Raw genomic sequence first — 19,811 nt, 5'->3', positions numbered from 1 at the left:
TACACCAACCATATAATATTGAGGAAAATTCAGTGTACTAACATGAAATTTACAGAACATTAATTATTTACATTCATGAACATTCATGGATGAATTTTACATTTATCTATGCATAAATGTGTCCTAGGCTCCTTCAGCAAACTGACCACTTTTCCAAGGAATGCAGATTTACTGGTCTTATACAGGTATCTTTTAATGCCCCCCAAGAACAGTTTAAATTTCTTCCAGACTGAACAAGCAAAATAAACTTGAATGCCCAGCATTTGCATTGAGTCTTTTTGAGAGAATTGTGGCCTTACAATGGTACAAAATTTCAGCTCTTACATTTATGGAGGTAAGAAGGAAGGCATGGAGTTCTTGTTGTAAAAAGGACAGTCTTCCTTCTTATGAAACATGACTCCAGATTTTATTAGATCGATTAATGAGGTCAAATGATGCTTTTAGACTGGTAGCTAATGTAAACCAAATCTATTTATCACTTTGGCAGTGGTTCCTGCAACAACGTTAATGATCATTACAGCATTTATGGTTATCCACTCAGGAATGGTCCTTTTTGTGCAAAAAGACAGAAGTTAGTAATCAATCATCATCATCCTAGTCATAATTGTGCTGCTAAATGAGCTTCTGAAAAAGAAAAGCAACATGGCTATTAACCTTAACCATACTTTGAAAACAGATTTTTTTCTGACAAAGGCCACTGCTGATATACGCTTGCAACCTTGATAGCTTCTTGCAAAAGAAAGGAGGTCAAAATACAAGGCAAAGGCCCAACCCATGTTTAGATTCTTTGCTTCAGTCTTTTAAAATTAAACTGAGCACATAAAAAGAGAATGAAAGGTCAAAGCCTGCTCTTTTATTAAATAGCAGATGAAAACATTTTGTCTGAAGAATTTGGATTGCATACAGGCTGTGAATAACCAGATTAAATTTTATTTTTCTGTATTAGCAGTATGTGTCTAATAACATCCAGATGCCACAAAACTGCATTTTCATGATATGTATCTTATACATATGGTGATAGCTGTGTGTGATGGAAGAGAGCAAACAACTGCAAAAGCTGTTTATGCATTTGTACCATTGGTGCTTTCTTGGCAAGTTATCTTGTCAGGAAAGGAGCAAAGGGATTTGTCTTTTGTTGTGCTTTTTTTGAGAAAGAGATGAGGTGTGACACGAGAATGGGTTTGTCTTTCCATCCCAGCACTGGGATGAGATTTAGGATAGCTGGTCTGTTGGTACCTGTTCTCTCAAAATTTGCACAACTAGTATAAATATCCCAAGCAGCACCTCTGCTTAATAGATAGAGGTCAGGAAAAGATTTTAGTTGGAATGCCTGGGGCGCCACCCTGGGACCATTGAGTCCTTCAGCACACACCCCCAGGCAGTCTGACAGACCACACTGCAGAACAGATGGCCCAGCTGCCCTGAGCAGCCAGGCACACAACATAAACCAGAGAGAACCCACAGCATTATGCCCCTAGTCTCGTCTCATGTCCATGAGCTGAGCAGAGTGCCTGCCAGGAATTCACTCCTGCCTACCCCTGCATGATTGATATTGTTGATGTATAACCTGGAAAAATGCGTGCATACAACCACAACCAGCCTTGCTTAGTTCTGCTGCGGTGAGCCGAGTCATCTTGAGGTGGAATAGCTCAGTCACAACTCCAGCACCCTGCTCTCCCTCTTTCTATGACTGATACATGGTCTGAGCTCTTGCCTGTCTATGGTGCACCTCAGGCGTTGCTGGCCATGCACCAGGACCACAATTACCTTGCAATCTTAGCACCCACTTGAATTCAAATTTGAGAGAACACTGAACCAATGAGCATGTGCGTGGCTCATGCTGCTTGTCCCTGCAACAGTGGCACCTAAGTACTATAGGACCAATGTTGGTATTACAGACAGCCTATAAACAAAAATGATGAACCATGTTTCATGTTATGGTGACTAGGAATAGGGAATTTAATCTCGCACTGAAGGTTCCGTGTGAAAGTGCTGGCAATACTAACATTCATGCAAAAAAATAGACACAACTGTGTGGTCTTATCTGGGGCAAACTGCAAGTGCCTCAATAGCACAATCAGCTTAGGCACTTCTTTTGGAGGGTTCTGGCAAGGAGAGCTGCTTTGTTTCATGTGTCTTCTGTTTCAGGGCCCAGCCATAGCCATAAGCTTGGCCACTGGCGAGATATGGAGCTGCCAAGCTGTCTGGGTGGGGTCCCTCCAGAAACACGGCATTCGTGCTGTAGGTGGACAGGATCCTAGGAGGCTGTTGTTGAGAAGGTAGAAGGGCTGTTTAGCAAGGGCCATGCACAGAGGAACTTGGTGATGTGCTTGGACACTCTGGATCTGGCAATGTGCATGTCTGGTGCATTCCTGTAGGCTGATGGTGGGGCAAGACAGAGCTGTTGTGGGCAATCAGACCAAAATGGGCATGTGCCCACCACACAGGCTTGGGCCCTTTCACTGAAAAGCCTCTCAGGCAAGATTGTCCCTTTATTTCATCTGTGTGCAGTGTCTGATCTGGTGAGGCATTTTTTTCTGAGTCAGTGCCTGTAGGCACTACCCACACACAAATGAATGTCTATTAATAATGATAATATTTAATGAAAGAATCTTGTTCAAAGTTTTAGCTGTACATTTAAAATAACAGATAGAAAAATGCAGATATTTGGTTGATTTTACTGAGCATACACTACTGCCCAGAAGAAGATATATGTTTTTTGAGATTCACTCCTGTCACAGAAAGAAATACGGCTTCTTATATGGTCAATTGATGCCTACATACTGCATTTGTACTAACATAATTTTCTCTGGAAGAAAGAGAATGGTTTTGCTTTGCTCCTTGATTGTTTTTATAATTGATTTGTCAGTACTACAGCCATGCAATTAATTTTTGGTAAATCATTCTGGACACTGAAAATATGAAAAAGGAACTCAGCCTGTTAAAAATTGGTCTTTCTCACTGTTTGCTATACTTAAATATGTGAATGCTTCCTGTTGAATCAATTTGAAAAAAAAAGGAAAAACACCAACATAGGGTTTTGTGACAGAAAGTATTAATAAGTTTTTGATATTAACTGTTCCCAAAATCCTTAACTGCAGAATACGTATGTTTCTTTAATGAGTGGAGACCACATACAATGCATATATATTTTATACGTATATATATATGTGTGTGTGTGTGTGTACCATTCTAGGCTGTAGAAGAGTCTTTTTAATCTGTCTTTATCTTACCTTTTAGAGGGAGTAAGAAACAAGTTCATCACAGGCCTTTTTTTCAGGGCTGTATAAAAACAGGCATAAGAACATGCTTAGTATTTGTTCAGTCAATACGATAGCTCTCCTGAGCTGTGTAATGGATAGAGGCAAGAAACACAGTCCTAAAGGAATGGCTGCCATACCTTTATGAAGCGAATTTGATTGTTTACAAAACAGAAGTACTTTGCATTTTTACATTTGACCTGATTTCACATGGAGAAGCAGTAAATTTCACTGAGATTTTTACCACATTTTTAAATGAAGTGGGAAATTGAAATTTGAACTGGCAACAAAGCTGAGGAACAGCAGACCTGTTTCAATCGGCAGGTTCATCAATTTGGTATGTATGAGGAAGGAATTCTGTTTACTCTGTGGTATCCCATAATTCAGTGCTTGATCTAAGTGCATGGATTCCAGTTACAGTATTGCTGTCTGGATAATAAAATTGCAATTAGGACTCAGGAAACAAAAAAGATTGTTTTTAAAGCTTCAAGTAAGAAGTAGACTCTGAGGTCAGGGCAGAGGGGAGGACATGCTCCAGGCACTGGAGCAGAGATTTCCCTGCAGTCTGTGACGCTGCTCATAGTGAGGCAGGATGTGACCCTGCAGCCCCTGGAGGTCCACAGGAATGTAGAGATCCACCTGCAGTCCATGGAGGACCCCACACTGGAGCAGGTGAAGGTCTGAAGGAGGTTCTGACCCCCATAGGAAGCCCAGGCTTCAGCAGGGTCCTGGCCCCATGGGGAATAAAGTCCACACTGGAGCAGATTTGCTGGCAGGACTGGTGACCTCATGGAGGATCCACACCAGAGCAGTGTGTTACTGAAGGACTGCACCCTAAGGGACCCATGCTGGAGCAGTTTGTGAACAACTGCAGCCTGTGGGAAGCGCACATATTGCAGAAGATTGTGGAGGACTGTCTCCCATGGCAGGGACCCCACGCTGAAGCAAGGGAGAAGTGTGAGGAGTCCTCCCCCTCTAGTAGTGGGAAGGAGGGTTAGAGACATGTGATAGACTGACTGCAAACCCCATTCTCAGTCCCCCTGCATCAGTGAGGAGGAGGAGGAGGTAGAGAATGTTCAGAGAAATGTTGATCCCAGGAAGAAGGGAGGGCTGAAGGGAAGGTGTTTTACTATTCAGTTTTATGTCTTATACCTTACTTGATTGGTAATAAATTAAGCTAATTTCCCCAAGCTGAGTCTGTTTTACAATGGTAATGGGTGAGTGATCTTTCCATGTCCTTATCTTGACCCAGGACCTTTGGTGGTATTTATTTTCTCTGCCCATCTGAGAAGAGGAGAGATAGAGCAGCTTTGGCAGGCGCCTAGAATCTATCCAGGGTTAATGCACCACAGTAGCAGAGCATGATGAATGAAACTCAAGTCTCTTTCTTTGTGCTACAGATCTATAATGATAAAATCAAGTTTCAAGGTCCCAAAGGCTTCTGCAAGGCTGGAATATTTTCAGAGCAAGGCATGTCATTACATTCTCAGTGACACAGTAACTACCCTACAGATAGTGTTTCATACCAGGGTAGGAAGTACCACATTCCTGTCCTCAGCAGCATCACTCTTTTGTATGGAACATCCATGCAGAAAATGTGAAAGTGGTCCTCTGATTTGCTGCTTGGGAAGAAGCAGAGAGAAGCATGTGTCCTAAGGGCTGAGCAAGGCTTCTGGCGCTGCACTAGCTGAGGTGCCAGTGAGATGTGTTGGAAACATTACAACCTTAAGGGGCCTGATGCTAGGATGCAGGGCAGCTCTGATGTGTGCGTGGTTCTGCTGTCTTACACAGCACACGATGCTGATGGTTTGGTGTGCTGAAGGGATTCATTCTGGCTGTGAGTTTGTGTTGCCTCTGTGCTACCAGGGCCCCAAGCAGTGTGCATGCACCCCAGGCTGGCATTGGGCGTGCCTGCTCTGGTGGCATCCAAGGTTGCCACTGCACCCCCAGGCCTTTGCGTGCGCCATGTGCATGACATCCTCCAGCCTTTAGCTCCCTAACTTGTGGGTGGGCGCCTAGGACTTGCAGTTGACGTGAACTTTGCTGCTCCAATGCTCCCACACTGTTTTCTGTGTTCCAACCAAAATAATTTTCTTTTGTATGTACCAGTGTCTCCATCTGTGAAATTCAAACATCTACCTCCTTTATAAGACACTTTGTGATCTACTGGTGAAAATTGCTATATATCAGCCATTTCTATTTGAGGACTTTTAAGTTAATATTAAATACCAGAAAGAAATAAAAATGGTTCTTAATTTCACAGGAAAATTGATATACTACTCCAGTGTTTGCTATCTTTTAATAGTAGCTGTTGTCCTTTAAATGCTAAGTCATTGTGTAATAGCATCCTGTGTTAAGATTGCATATGTTAACAGAACATTGGCAAACACAAAGAATTGCTCTAACTTCATCTTGTCAGAATTCACAAATCTGTTCCTCCTTTAAAGGACTTTACCCCTTCATAGTATTTTATTAAAAAGGTATGCAAATTAGCTCTCTCTTCCTAGGCAGTGGAGTTCATACTTGATGTGGGAATTTATAATATTCATATGTAGTACACATGACTAATTCTAGAATGCAAGACATAGGATTCCACTTTTAAACATTGAATTACATGACTGACTCCCATGTTCACAGGGCAAACCTGGAAAACGTGATACAATCTATCTAAACATTAAAAAACTGAAAAGGAATATAAAACCAGTGTTCGTTGCATACAATGAAAGCAAAGGTGTATAGGCAAGAAAGAATAAACAAAAAAATCAAACATACATAAGCGTAATTCATTTTTCCCATGAGTCTCTCATTATTTTTGAGGCTTATTGTCCTGATATTTGAATCCTGGGATTGATATGACTGGAGTATTTTGTCCCTTTGAAACTTCCAGTTCCAAGTCAGATTATTTGGGGGTTTTTTTCCCCTACAATCTACCAGTTGAGTTTAGAGGTGAAATATATTGTGGATATCACAAGAAAAATGAAGGATGTTTTTGATACCTTGAGAGGCTGCCTAGAACAGAGGGTAGACTGTGTTAAAGGAATAAAGTAGATATTTATTAGAAAGGCCTTAAAGAATACACGTTGGGCAGGACAAGAGCCCGGCTGTGGCTCCACCCAAGATGGATCCCCAAGTCACGAGTTTTCACACTTTTACAAGTTTTGGTCCATTTACATATTGGGGTTAATCTTCCAATTACAGCTTCAGGTTATGATGTCCTATTTTCCCAGACTGCTCTCCTCAATTCACTGTTTATACTTTTGGGGCCTGAAGCTGCAACGGTGTCCTTGGTTCTCAGGCTGGAAAAGGATTGCTCTGTCCAACTAAACTGTGAAGAGAACTTGCTGACACTTGATATGAGGTTCAGAGTTACATACTAATGCAGTACAGAATCTGGAATATATGAAAGCTAAAACTTAAGGCATCATTTTAACCATAAAATAGAATTGTTCACATGATGGAAAGCAGTCATCTCAGACATCTAAATATTTGTTTATCAGAGTTGAATATTAGCCTCATGGACTATTTTGTCCCTTCTCAAGGAAGTATTTGGCCTCAACTGTTGTTAGTACATAAGAGTTTTGAAAAGTATTCAGCAAACCTCTCTGGCTTCCAGGTATGGTAGCAGGCTCCAGCCTTCTCCATCTTTCCCAGCTGTTCAGGGTGCCCCCAGCACCATCTCCGGCAATTTTCTAGATCCTGAACTCATTTTTTATTTTAAAAGTTTTATGGCAACAGATATATTATTCTAAAAATATAATCTCACAGAATTACAGAATAAACTAGGTTGGAAAGACCTTTGAAATCAAGTCCAAACTGTGACCCAACTTTACTTTATCAGCTAAACCATGGCACTGAGTGCCTCATCAAGTCTTTTTTAAAACACCTCCAGGGGTGGTGACTCAAACACCTCCCTGTGCAGCCCATTCCAATGCTGAACCACTCTTTCTGTGAAGAATTTATTTCCAAGCCTAAACTTCCCCTGGTGCAGCTTGAGGCTGTGTCTTCTTATCTTGTCGCTGATTACCTGGGAGAGGAGACTGACCCTCGGCTGGCTACAACCACCATACTGGATTAGAGAACATCTTTCACCGAAGTCATTCCTTTCCCTACACTTTTTTTCTGTATTAATTGACCTAGAGATTTTGCTGGACAGGGGGCTGTTCTATTTGTCACACTGGCCAGCCCTACAGTCATTCCCAAGGAACATACTATGCAGCAGGAAGCTGGGATGCTGGCTTCTCCTCTGGGTCATTGTGTGCCAGATGTTCTGCATCAACTTTCATAAAGGGCAATGGAAGAAATCGCTGTATTTGCTGGAGGAAGTGGGAAGCAGGAGCAGGCAAGAGGTCTGAGAGCTGTGAAAGGGTAAGAGGAGAGCTTTCTCTTGCTTTTTTCCCCCATGTGTCTTCAGAGACAAGGGCAGAGGAGGGGATGAAACTGAGCAGTGAGGAACTAGAGGAGAGAGGGAACAAAACACATTAAAGAGGGAGGGAGGAACACAGACAAATAGTTGTGCTCAGCAGGAAAAAGATACACTGTTGTGTAATTTTGTTTTACTTCGACAGAACATACCGCATACTGTAAAAGGTGAATTAATACCAGCAGTAACAAACATAACTGACCTGCAAACTTACAATAGTAGGTAACTATCTCAGGTCTTTCATGCATTTTGACTTCCAGATTTTGAGCATTCAGTAGGCATACCATATTCTCTAACATCCCAAGCACCTTGGCTAAATTTGTAGCTGTATCAAGGATTACTGCTAAATTCAGTGTGGGTTTATTTGCAAAGAATGGAATGTTCGGTCATAGAAATTTTGCATAATTTTGCATGATAATGTCTAAAAAAGCTGTAGGCAGGGGTATATTCAGTCAGTGAACTCATCTGATCTGTGCAATTCCACGGACTGTTATTTTCTGTGGGAACCTTTCACTGTCAGAACATACCTCTTTTAGCAGAGTTAAGGCTTCAGTAACTTCCATAAACTATTCACAGAAAGTCTTAATGCAACTGCACATGCTCGAAAAATGAAGGGGGAAAATACAAGCATGAGTGCATTCATTAAGTTACTTAGTCATGATTCTTTCTAGTGATGGGTGAAAGGTAGCAGCATGAATTTAACCACAAAAAAAAAAAAAAGGTTGAACTAAATGTACGAAAGTAAAAATAGTATTTTGCAAATACGCTGTTAAAACAATAGGTCACACATCAGAGTGTCTGGGGTGGAAATGTAGCTGTATAAACCTGAATGCTACTATTTAAATCATCAGTATATTCAAGTATATGTTTTCAGTTTTTGTCTGTCATGAGTCATTTTACCATGTGTCAGCATTTTCTTTTCTTGACATTGATCAACTTTGTATTCATTCTGCTATGGTAGTGGTGTCTTTTACCTGGGTTCTTGCTTTCAGGATATTTTCTGTAAGTAACTTCTACTGAATGTCAAATTGATTTCAAGAACATGGTCTCTGGCGAATTTCTATACAGAAAGTCTGAATATGGCTATATATGGAATTTGCTCCTTGATTAGAAGCTGCAAGTGCAAGAAGCTAAGATAAAACTACAGTTTAATAAACTACAACTGCCAGTATGCCCATGTTCAGGCTGCCAGAGTTTTAAATTACAGCAATGTGCTTCATGTACAACTAATTGGCAGTTGTAGCTTCCTATGGAGCATCATGCCCCCTCTGAAACATGGATTATTAGTATTTGTCAATTCCAACATGCTATGGGCCTCTTTTACAGAATAATGTGCCATCATCTGATAGTCCTTTGCTGTCACAGTTTAAATGAGGCTGTTTAATTGCTTAATTGGAAATTTTTCATGAACAGTATGTTTTGTATGGGAGTCTTCACTTTTCAATTCAGCTCTTGTCTTCAGTTCTTCATAGACCTCCCTCTATTTGTATTCTAAGTTAGTAAAGTTTCCTCTGACATTGCACTCAGAAAGGGAAGAAAATCAAGAGGATTAAGGATTTTATTCTCTTTCCCAGGCTGCAGCACTTTGATGCTGTTACATGTTTTGTGACTTCCTCCTTAAAGCCTTTCCTCTGCAGTCAGATGTCCTCTGAGGCATTTGATAATTTTAGACCATCTAACAGAAATGTCAGTTTTAGACCCAGGGCCTGTACCCTTCCAAGTATTTTGTGTAAAGCCAAGTAAGGATGTATTTACATAAAGGACAAAATTTGTAGCTCTTAAATTGAATACATCCTTCCCTTTGAATCTAGCATGCTCAAAGGACCAAGATTTAATGACAGGTTGGGACACAAGATGTACCTAGTGCAGCTCAGTAGAAGCAAGGCAGTGGAATAGGCAAGGCAAAGGAAAAAGGCAGTGAAATTAAGCAGTCAGTCCTGAGCACCAGAGGTTTGTAGAGGCAGTGCTTGGGATTGAGTTTGCTCTCATTGCCTTTTGCAGCTGGAGCATCACTAGGTGACCTCTGGGAATATATATTCCCACTCTGTCCATTATGCACTCACAGATCAATACGGAACACAAGTACAAGCATGATCTATGAGTAAGATAGAGATAAGAGATAAGCCTTGTAAATAGACTCCTAAACCAAACTAAAATGATAATCTAAGAGCATCACAGCTGCTTTATTTGTGAAATGTATCAAGTACATCGAATGACCCACAATATGCACACAACTCTGGCTGGCATTAGTGGAAGGAAGCAACAGAAAGGGATAAGAGAGCTCACATTTAGCTGCATGCGTGTCTGACTGTTGTTCAGCATGAGTGAAGTATGCAGAATTGGTACCCAAAATGTCTTCATTCAACATTCCTAGAGCTTCCTCTTTTCAGTGCCTTGCTATTGCCGAGAGTAAGCCATGTATTTCTTTTTCTGTGCACTCTCCTTTTAAAAATAGGCTTCATTCCTGCATTTCTGACTAAAGTCCTGGAGCATACTCTGGATTGGATCAATAACACTAATTCAAGACCTTATTTACTACCTGCTACTCAGCAAATCCCCTCTTATAGATTTGTCTTTAAGAGCTTTGTAGAATCACCAAATCACGTAGACATTCATGACAGCTTCTTCAAAATAAGTATTCTGTATTTTCCCAGAGGAGTAGAACAAAGAAAATAGCACCGAAACACCAGAAAGTTTACACGCATATTAATTATCCTTAAACCAATAGCTTTTGCTTGGTCAGGTAGGTAAGTATTGCTTGTTTCAAAGCACCCCCTTGTGCAGGCAGTCGGTAAGACAAGTTGTACAAGAAGTTTCTGACTCCCTGACACCTTGATCCCTGGGTCAAGGTCTGCATTTTCCAAGTCACTCACCCTGTTTCATCTGCCACAGAGGTCTTTTGTTCAATGGTTTATGTCCAGAGACTTCCTGAGGTTTCAAACTGCTGAGCCTGGTCAAACTGGTATAATATGGATGGAGGTAGTCTTCAAATTGTAGGTTGCCACTGTTGTCCACTGGCAAAATATAATTTTTTGAAAATCTGTTATAAACATGGGTAAAGTCCGGGTGAAATTAGTCAATATGGATCTTCAAATTGAGACACTGCATAAACAGAAATTTTTGATAAGATGTTGTTGATAAGATTTTTATAGATACTGGTCACAGGTGGTAAACAGCAGCCTGAAAAATAAAAGGCTACAGATTTGAGTCTTCCAAATTGGCTAGTGACTTCAGTCTACCCACCTGGATATGACTTTATAGAAAAGTAGCTTTTGAACCCTTACCTTTTACTGAATTTAAGGCTTCTCCGGAAGCATCATAAATTGGGGAACACAGGTAAACAAACTCTCAAAGTCTTTAGTAATTCTGGAAATTTTTTTTCAATATTATGTAAAATTATTAATGTTTTAAAATATTTTTATCATGCTTTTGAAAGGAAACAAACATCTCTTCGAATTTAATGATAACTGTATGTTTCACTTTTCTCAAATCTGTTACTTACATTCATTGATGGGCAATCTCTGTCAACAACAATGTTCAAATGAGCCATTTCCTTGACAGAGATAGTCCACTTCTGTTGGGAAAAATAATCCATTCATTTTTGGATTTTCAAGCTTGAATTTTCAGTGGTTTTGTAAATGTTCAGATTTTGTGCCGCCTCAATTTTTTTACTTTAGAGCTCGTGCTTTGTTTAATTAAAAAAAAAGAAGGATATTTTCTCTGAAGAGATAAATAAGGAAGACTGCATAACTCTTGGTGTCCCAGATATTAATTCAATCATCATTTAATTGCATCACAAGAGCTATTGGTTGAAATTAAATTACAAACAGATGAGAGCAGACAACGCATTGTAAAAAAGAAGCTGAGGTATCTGCAAGTGTTTCAAATGTTCCCCAAGGTACCCTACATTGTTCATGCTCCAGAGAACCAAGGCAGCAGTGCCAGAATGCCACCTGATACAACACTTTCAGCACAAAAGCACCTGAATTCACTACCTACACAAGCTTTTTTATCTGCAGGATGCATATGTGTTTATCCTTTTAATGCCTACATTCCCTGTCTCCTCAACCCATTGATTCTCACAGTTTATCTGCACTCGATGTGTTCCTCTTCTCTTACCTCACAGGGTGGCATCCTGCTGGCAGAACCACATGCCATATTCTTGCTGCTCCCCATATTCATGTTTCAGGCACTGCTGACAAATCAGTGAAACAAAAGGCTGATAAATTTGGGCATATCATTCATTTCATTTTGGCATAACTCCTTTGGATTGTTTTAGATACAGTGCTGTGTAAATGCTGTTTCAAGTGCTGAGTGTCTAACACACTAAGTGCACATGTGAAGTTCAGAATTTGAGTAGACCACATAGTTCTTGTGAAAGATGATGGGTTTACATTTTTGAGTGCTGGGTGAAAAACATGTAGACAAGTCAGTTGTGCTACAAAATGGTACAACACCAGATTTGAAGACAAAATTAAACACTAATTCATGAAATACAGATTTTAAGTTGTGGTAAGTGCAGATCTAATGCAACTTTAACTGCAGAATTGGTGCTACTGACTTCATAAAATGCATCCCATAAACAGCTGTTAACCTGTTCAATATCTATCTCTTACCGTTCATTTGTTTTGTAATCAGTTCTCATTTGTTCTACATATGGTACAGCTTTCCTTTTGCAGCTTTCCAGCTGCATTTAATGAACAATTGGAGGCACAAAATACTAAAGAAATTATTGTTTAACTATTCTCCTGCATTTTTATCTCTTATTGGGGTCATTTGAATAAAAGTTAGAAAAGAAGTTTATTAACTATAAAGTAAGGAAGGTGTAGATGCTCTGTCATCATCCTGAATTGGTAATTTGTAGTAGTAGTTCCAGTGACTATGCTTTGCACTCTTCTTAGCTCCTTTAGGCAATTAATTTTCTCTATTTATACTGCCCATTCCCTTTTGTGATTCACTGACGTCAACATGTCAAATTTGATTCACTTTTTGGCTTTGCTCTGTAGCTCTGTGTCATATTAGAGACCTTTAGGTAATGCACTGAGTATCTTGCAGAACAACTGAGTGCATTTCAAGATTTTTATAAAATGGCAGTTTACAAGATTTAAAATTTTGTCAGGTGTTCTGCTTAAATTTGGGAATCAGTGTTTATTGAAGATGATTTGTGTGAAGATAATTGCCTTCTGGAGTACTTGTGTTTAAGTGTCTTCTTTATTGTTTTTTCCAAAAATTCTGATCTTTAACAAGAACATTTCATTCTAGTAAGTGCTCTCTCTTATTTATTCATGCTTCAGTCATGTCCTGCATCCTGAACTTAATGTAAAAATGTAACACAATCTTTTGTTTATAGGAGAGTATAGGTGAGAATATAGCTGTGTGCAGAAGCTTTGTTAGTGATAAGGGCATGATGCCAAATAGGGCAAATGCCCGTGGATTGGACAGCCCTTTGTCCTTGGTCAGTCTTCACTGGTGACCTTGACCTGCAGCTATTGCGAGGAATCTGCGAATCTGTCAAGTGCAGCAGTGGGCAGAGGAAAAGGGCTGTTCATTAGAACTGACTGCTTGGATCAGATACCATTCCAGAAAAGGGAAATTTCCAGTCAGTTCCACCCGATTCAGCCACAATGCCAGGTGGGTTGGAGAGAAGATTAAAGAAAGAAACGAGTAATTGCTTAAATGTGCCGAGCATTTTACAAATTGCACAGTGTAAATATTTTCGATGTACTGTTTTCAGATGGCTGATGAATCAGAATAGCTGCAAGTGGTTTTGATATATGTCACCAGGCATGTATATAGATAGATGTGTTAAATTGGCATTGTATGGGCAAATGCTCAGTTGCGAGAAATATATAAATGATAATAGGATGTTTTAGAAAGGATCTCAGGTATTTCTGCAAGACATTTTCATTGAAAAAGGCTTAGCTGTGGGAGAAATGTGCTTGTTTCTAAATTTAACACTACTAACCGTTTACCATCTTTTTTGTGTCTGTGTGTCTTTTTCTCTTCCAGTGCCACCTTGGGCCTTAATAGCCATAGCCATAGTTGCAGTCCTATTAATCCTCACCTGCTGCTTTTGTCTCTGTAAGAAATGCTTGTTCAAAAAGAAGAACAAGAAGAAGGGGAAGGAGAAGGGAGGGAAGAATGCTATTAACATGAAAGATGTTAAAGATTTAGGGAAAAGCATGAAAGACCAGGTAAAGTACCTCTCTGATTCTTGAACTTTTGGGTTGCATTTGAAGGTTTCTGTTTGATGTGACTAGAAAAAGCTGTGCTTGTTGTCTCGGTAGTGGCTCTGTGAAGAGTGGACTGATTGACAGCATCTTCTCAGTGGTATCCCAAGGGATGAAACTGGGTGGGGCATCACTGATGAAGAAGCCAGCCGATTTCCATGCTCTGTTACAGAAACATGAGCAGGCATATAATGAACTCATGTTTAAGGGGCAAGTTTATCAAGGGTATCCCTGCTGCTTCACAAATTGAGCAGCTGTGTGCAATTTTTACTGTACTTTTTTCAAGACCCAATACAGTGTTTGTATATCTTACTAACAGTATTTCTGAGATTACATGATAAAGAAAAGTAGTTGAGAAGTCTAAATTTCTTTTTGTACAAAAGTTCAGCTGAGAAGGAAACAATAGTATTGAGGCAAAAATGAGGATTGGGAACAAGGGAAAATAATGAAAAAGGAAAACCACAGGGATGTTCAACACAGTGATGTTTGGAGAATTCATTTTGTGCTAGAGAGGAGAAGATTAAAGATAACAGGCCATAATTGGAGCTGTAAGTCAACTGAGTAACTTGGAGAAGAAGATTAATATAATGCCCTTTGAGAGCACCATCATTTTCATAAGGGCAGAAAAGCTTGTCCTTCAAATCTGCTTGCTGGAAGAGAAGCAAAGGTTGCAGGGCTTAATGCTAAGGGCCACAGACTCGACTAATATCTTCCTGAGAGAAAACAAAGCTTTTCATTCACGGTATTTTAGTGTTGCCCTTCCTGGAGCAAACTGTTGGGAATAGGCAGCGGAATGAGAAAATAAACATGAAATATCTATTTGTCCTCAAAGCTCAGAGATTTTCTAAGCTAAGAAGTCAAAGAGCTAGATTTTTCAATAAGGAAGGACTGAAGAAATTTAGATAATTGCTTTGCAAACCCTTGTAGGTAGAAGCAAATAACTCTAAAGATACTGCATAGTCAAGTCTGTGTTCCCAAGACTCCTGGGGAAGTTGAGCTAGAGCAGTACAGGAGCAATTACCCAGTCAAAAAGAGAGGATAAAAGCATGGTCAGGAATAAGGAGATGATTCCAGAAGTTGGGATCTAGCATAGAAGAAAGCTGAGCTCAAGGCAGGTTGATCAGAAATACAAGTCAAAGCTGGTAACCCAAGGACTAGGGCCAACTGATCAGGGACAAGATTCGAGAAGAGAATCTTAAAAGCACGGTAACTAAAGAGGCACATGGACCAGTCCAGAATAAGTGGTGAAATGCTGCTGCTCAGTGATGGGACAGCCACCAGTGTCACTCATCACTCAGTCTTAAGATTCCTAGAACAGGGTAGCATGCTTTTCCAGGCATGTAGGATGTAGCAAGGGAAGAGCAAAATCGGGAGAGTGGGTGAGGAAGCCTTGCAAGTCTGATGACCAGCTGCAATAGATGACATAAGAGGAGTCAGGACGGAACTCGGGTAAGGGAAGGAAAGTAATGGGTAAGTGCAGAGTTATTCAAGCTATTTCCAGTTTCAGTTTCAGAGACAAGAGGACAAAGAGCAAATACTGGAGACTCTTACATCCACATTGTAAGTGGATGATATTTAGATACTGCACTGGTGTGCAGTTTCAACCTTGGCTCCTCCTGGAGATACAAAGCTTTGTGTGCCACGCTGGTGTACTGGAGTGTTTGACATCAACACCAGACAAATTCACACCTGAAAAAAACATTTTCTGTACAGAGGTATTCTAAGGTTAGAAAGATTAGTGAGACTGAGCTCAAAAACATCAGAGCAGAAATTTTGCATTCTCCCTTGAAGAAGAGATTAAGCTGGTGTTTTTTTTCTCTGTATGATGAATATGAAACGAACTCCTTCTCTTAAAGCACTTTGATTTAGCATTCATCCCTGTATTTGATTTGTAGACTTTTTTCTCAGGTATTAATATTAAGAAATTGTGGGATATTTTCCCTTCAATGTGTGGAAAATCAGATCATCAGTTGTTGGCTTATCCTAGGCTACTGTTAACTAGCTCCTCCCATTGAACCCAGTGTAATTTGGAAGAAGTGCTTTGATTATGCTGATGGAAAAATTTCTTGCAAACTTTGTTTTGTCTTGCTAATGATAACAAACCTAATACTTTGTCGTAGGCTAAATAATGTGCAATTTGTTGAGTGATATTTATGTGGAATTTGTTCCATATTGTGTAAGGCCTTTGTTGTATTTACAATGTTTTATTAAGTGTTTTTAATTATATTCATTAGGACCTGGATAAATGACCATGGATTCTTGGAAAATAAGTGTTTTAAATGCAAAACGACATTATTTTATTAATATTGAGTTCCATTTGTATATTTTTAATGGGAAAATTTGATAAAAAGCTGAATCCTGCATCTTTTGTCTACAAAAAGAACTCAGACTTTGAAATGTTGCACAGATAGGTATTTTAAGATGATTCCATTCAAAATACTTGGTATAGTTATTTAAACCTACATTTGCCTGGATATTTTGGGATTTAACTAGCATTTTTTTGTTTTGCACAGTTAAACCAAAGGAGGGTAGATTCACAGTTGATGTAAATGTAAGCCTTTAATAAGTAGATCACCGACTCTCTAGCTACCTCTCCTACTGTCTGGGATTTCAAACCTGGGCTAAAAGGTTCTTAAATTAGCACCTTAAATTTGAAGTCCTTGGTATGCAGTAGCTTTTGCAAACTTGATTCCTAATGCAACATTTTGGCTGTCATTTTTTTCTGTATGACATGCTTTTTATTCTAACAGTTAATCTTGACTTACAGTGCAGATTTCAATATATCTAGCTGAACTCAAGGCAATGCTAAATGTAGCACATTTCAGTTAAGAGAATTTAAGCACTTTAGTAGCATAGAATAGAAAGGGGAATAATAAGAATGCCTTTTAGCTCTTCAAATAAGCAAATTGTTAAAAAAGTAATTTAAGGGAAAGATGTAAATCTAATGCAATTTTGAAGGGCAACATACAGTACTAATGTTGTCAAAAAGTGAAAAACCTACTTCAATCACTGTTAGGCCTGAACCTGCAAGTGCTAATGACTTCTGCCTTCAACTAGGAGTGCACAATAGCAGTTGCTAGCGATGTGGCATCTTGTAGGATCCTAGTTCCCTAGGCACATGAAGTTGAAACAGTGCCATTTGGTAAATTGAAAGCAACAGGTTCTGGAAATACAATTTTTATCTTAGTATGGATTTTTTTGTTGCGGAGAACTTCTGAACTACTTTTGTTCATGTCCATTCATGCCAAATCATTATAGAGCCATGTAACTTGGCATAGTTGAAGATCCTTTTGTCATAGAGACACAGTCAGCTCAAGAGTCATTTGTAATAGCTAGATATTACAGAAAGGGGAATAAATTTTTGGTCTCTTTTAGAATATTTGTGCTTCAAAATCCACTTCCCTAAACACAACTTCAAAAGAGAAACTGTCTTTATATGAAGATTATTAAAAAATGTAGCTGAGGTAGAATGGGAGATGAGTTGAAAATAAAGTTAGGTTTTCAGTCTTGAGACCCATTTCCATTGCAGGCAAGGCTTGCTTTTTCGAGTCGAGTATACAGCTCTACCAAGGGCCACCGGGAGGATTAGATTCCTTCTAGAGAAAGCAAAATTGTTAACAAATGTATACCTGTAAAAACGGTCATTTCTCCATGTTTTTACTAATATTTGTGTGTGGATGTTTTAATTTTTATTTCTTCCTCCTCTGTCCTCCTTGTCAATGTTGTGTCTCATGACTGTTCTGGATTGTCACTTGCGGTAGGTTTATTTTGCTATTCGGACGCACCTAGACTTAAGCTCTCATGCGTAGTCTCCTGACAGCTCTGTCTCCTTAGCAGAGATGGACATGTAGAAGCTTTGATACACACATCAAGAGGCTGAACTAAATTGATTGAGTATTTTTTTCTTTGGATATATACTTGGGGGGAGGCTGGAGGAGGGTGGAAGAAAAGAGGTTGTCATTCTTTCTACAGTTAAATTATTAAATCAAACTGTACCAGAAAGTTCAAGTTTAAAATTGATCAGTACATAAAAATAACTTGCTAATTATATTTTCTTTTTGTATAAATGTCACCATATCAAAAGTAGACAGAAGCAATGTGTATTTTTAATGTCTTAGTTTCTAAGTGTTGCTGAGGTAACTGCTTCCTCATGAAACTATCTCTGGGCTCTCACATCATCTCAGTACAGTGCTCAGGTATTAAGTTCTTAGTGTTCCATACCAAAGCTTTTGAAGTCATCTTAGCACAGATTGCTGTTGGTGCAACTTTGTGACAACTGGCGCTAGTGTTTTTGTGAGATCTTCCCATTATGGTTTTCATCTTCATAACTTCCAATCTCTACTAAAGCCCCTGGTGGCTCCCTCTACTTTTTTTTCTTTTAAAGGGGAAAAAAAGGCTCTGAAGACTCTTTCACAGATGGTGTAATAGCTTCAGATTTATTATGTCTGGATTTAATGCATTGGTACAGCAAAATTCTTGATTAAACTCAGCCTGTGGGCAAAGAAAAATAATAGGTATAATCATTTCAGTCATGACCAGCAGCACTGAGAACTTACTAAAATTTAGCCTTATTACTTGGAGAATAATTGTTGTGGTCTCAACATTTTATTAGGTCACAAAGCATGTGTAGAAAAGGAGATTTAATAGTTCAGGCCTTTCTCATTGCATCAGGCTAAAGCACTGTAACTAGTAAAGAATTTTTGGCTTGCAGTGTGTGTGCTAGGTGAAACAGGAGGTTTGGTATTAGGTGTATGTAGTATAGCCTGGAGTATGAGTAGTGTATTCTTGGCTCTGCTGCTGACTTACTGTGTCCTTCAGTCAGCCACCTGACTTCTCTATATGTTTATTTTTCCTTTTACATTGGGGTTGTGTACTAACTTAATCAGAATATTCTGATTGATGTTGCTCTCTGAATAGCAGGTGTTAGAAAGTGACGTGACAGTGAGAGCTGCAATTGCACCCAGCCAAACTTCAGTAGACGATGTTTTTTTAGACTGATTCACCTAATGATTCTAGGTGTTGATCATTCAACACCCTTGCCCTCATGTAGACAAAATATTGAAGGAGAAAGATTTTTAATGTTAGGTGCCCTGAAATATTTCAAAGTAGAGTGCATTGACCTGGTAGTGTGAAGACAATAGCCCAGATGATGTCAGGATAATCCTCACTGACATCTAGAGAACGTGGATTTCATTTGAAGCAACTCAAGCCTTTATTGCCAGAAAAAAATCCAAGAGGAGCTTTCTGAGGGACAGGAACTCTGTTGCTGGCAGTGGTCTTTTCTTCTGCAATATTTGGTTACATGCTTGTTTTCCCAGTTGAATGCCTAGAGAATAGTGAGTGTATTTATTCCACAGTGCTACCTGTCTCAGCATGCCACTTCCCATTTGTTCATCTTCAGGCCATGCTGGTGTTAGTGCTCACTGTGGCTTATCCACGATGCAGTGAGACTAATCCACACTCAGAAAGATGATGTGCTGCAGAGCCACTGCTATGAAGAGGGGTAGTCACTAACAATGGGGACAAGTCTTCTTAGAAAACAATCCAAATTAGTTTACTGTGACAGTCAGAAGGGATTGACTGAGTCGTGTTATTACATTAATTCAGTCTCATCCTTGACCAGTTGTCCTGCTTTTTCACCTGCCTCAAAGACAGCTGTGCAGTGTGCATAAAACTTCATGAAAAATGTGAATAGTGTTTATGAAGATAAAATGTTGTAGATGAGTTCTGCAAATAGATTTTCTGTAAAACTCTTTTGAAATTTAGATTTATATTAGACTTCAGAAGCCTGAAAATATGGCAGCAGTAGCTGTGAGACACAAGACTGGGCTTATTTTCATTCCAGTCTCTTCCTCTCAATCACTCCCAAGAAAACATGGGAGCTTGCTTTGCATGCTTCCT

The 19,811-nt window shown here is 39.4% G+C and overlaps 1 protein-coding gene across 3 annotated transcripts in view; it reads left to right on the top strand.

The window, feature by feature from the left end:
* Nucleotides 1–19,811, top strand: part of SYT1 (synaptotagmin 1) — a 337,000-nt gene that overhangs the window by 233,904 nt on the left and 83,285 nt on the right. For all 3 annotated transcript variants that reach the window (XM_033057399.1, XM_033057397.2, XM_033057398.1), the window contains one exon: nt 13,690–13,874. In XM_033057399.1, coding sequence (XP_032913290.1) covers nt 13,690–13,874 — 185 coding nt within the window. The remainder of the gene's footprint in view (nt 1–13,689; nt 13,875–19,811) is intronic.

The sequence above is a fragment of the Catharus ustulatus genome, chromosome 4 (genome assembly GCF_009819885.2).
Source record: "Catharus ustulatus isolate bCatUst1 chromosome 4, bCatUst1.pri.v2, whole genome shotgun sequence".
Classification (NCBI taxonomy): domain Eukaryota; kingdom Metazoa; phylum Chordata; class Aves; order Passeriformes; family Turdidae; genus Catharus; species Catharus ustulatus.
Note: the sequence above shows the minus strand (reverse complement) of the source record. Positions and strands in the feature narration are given on the sequence as shown.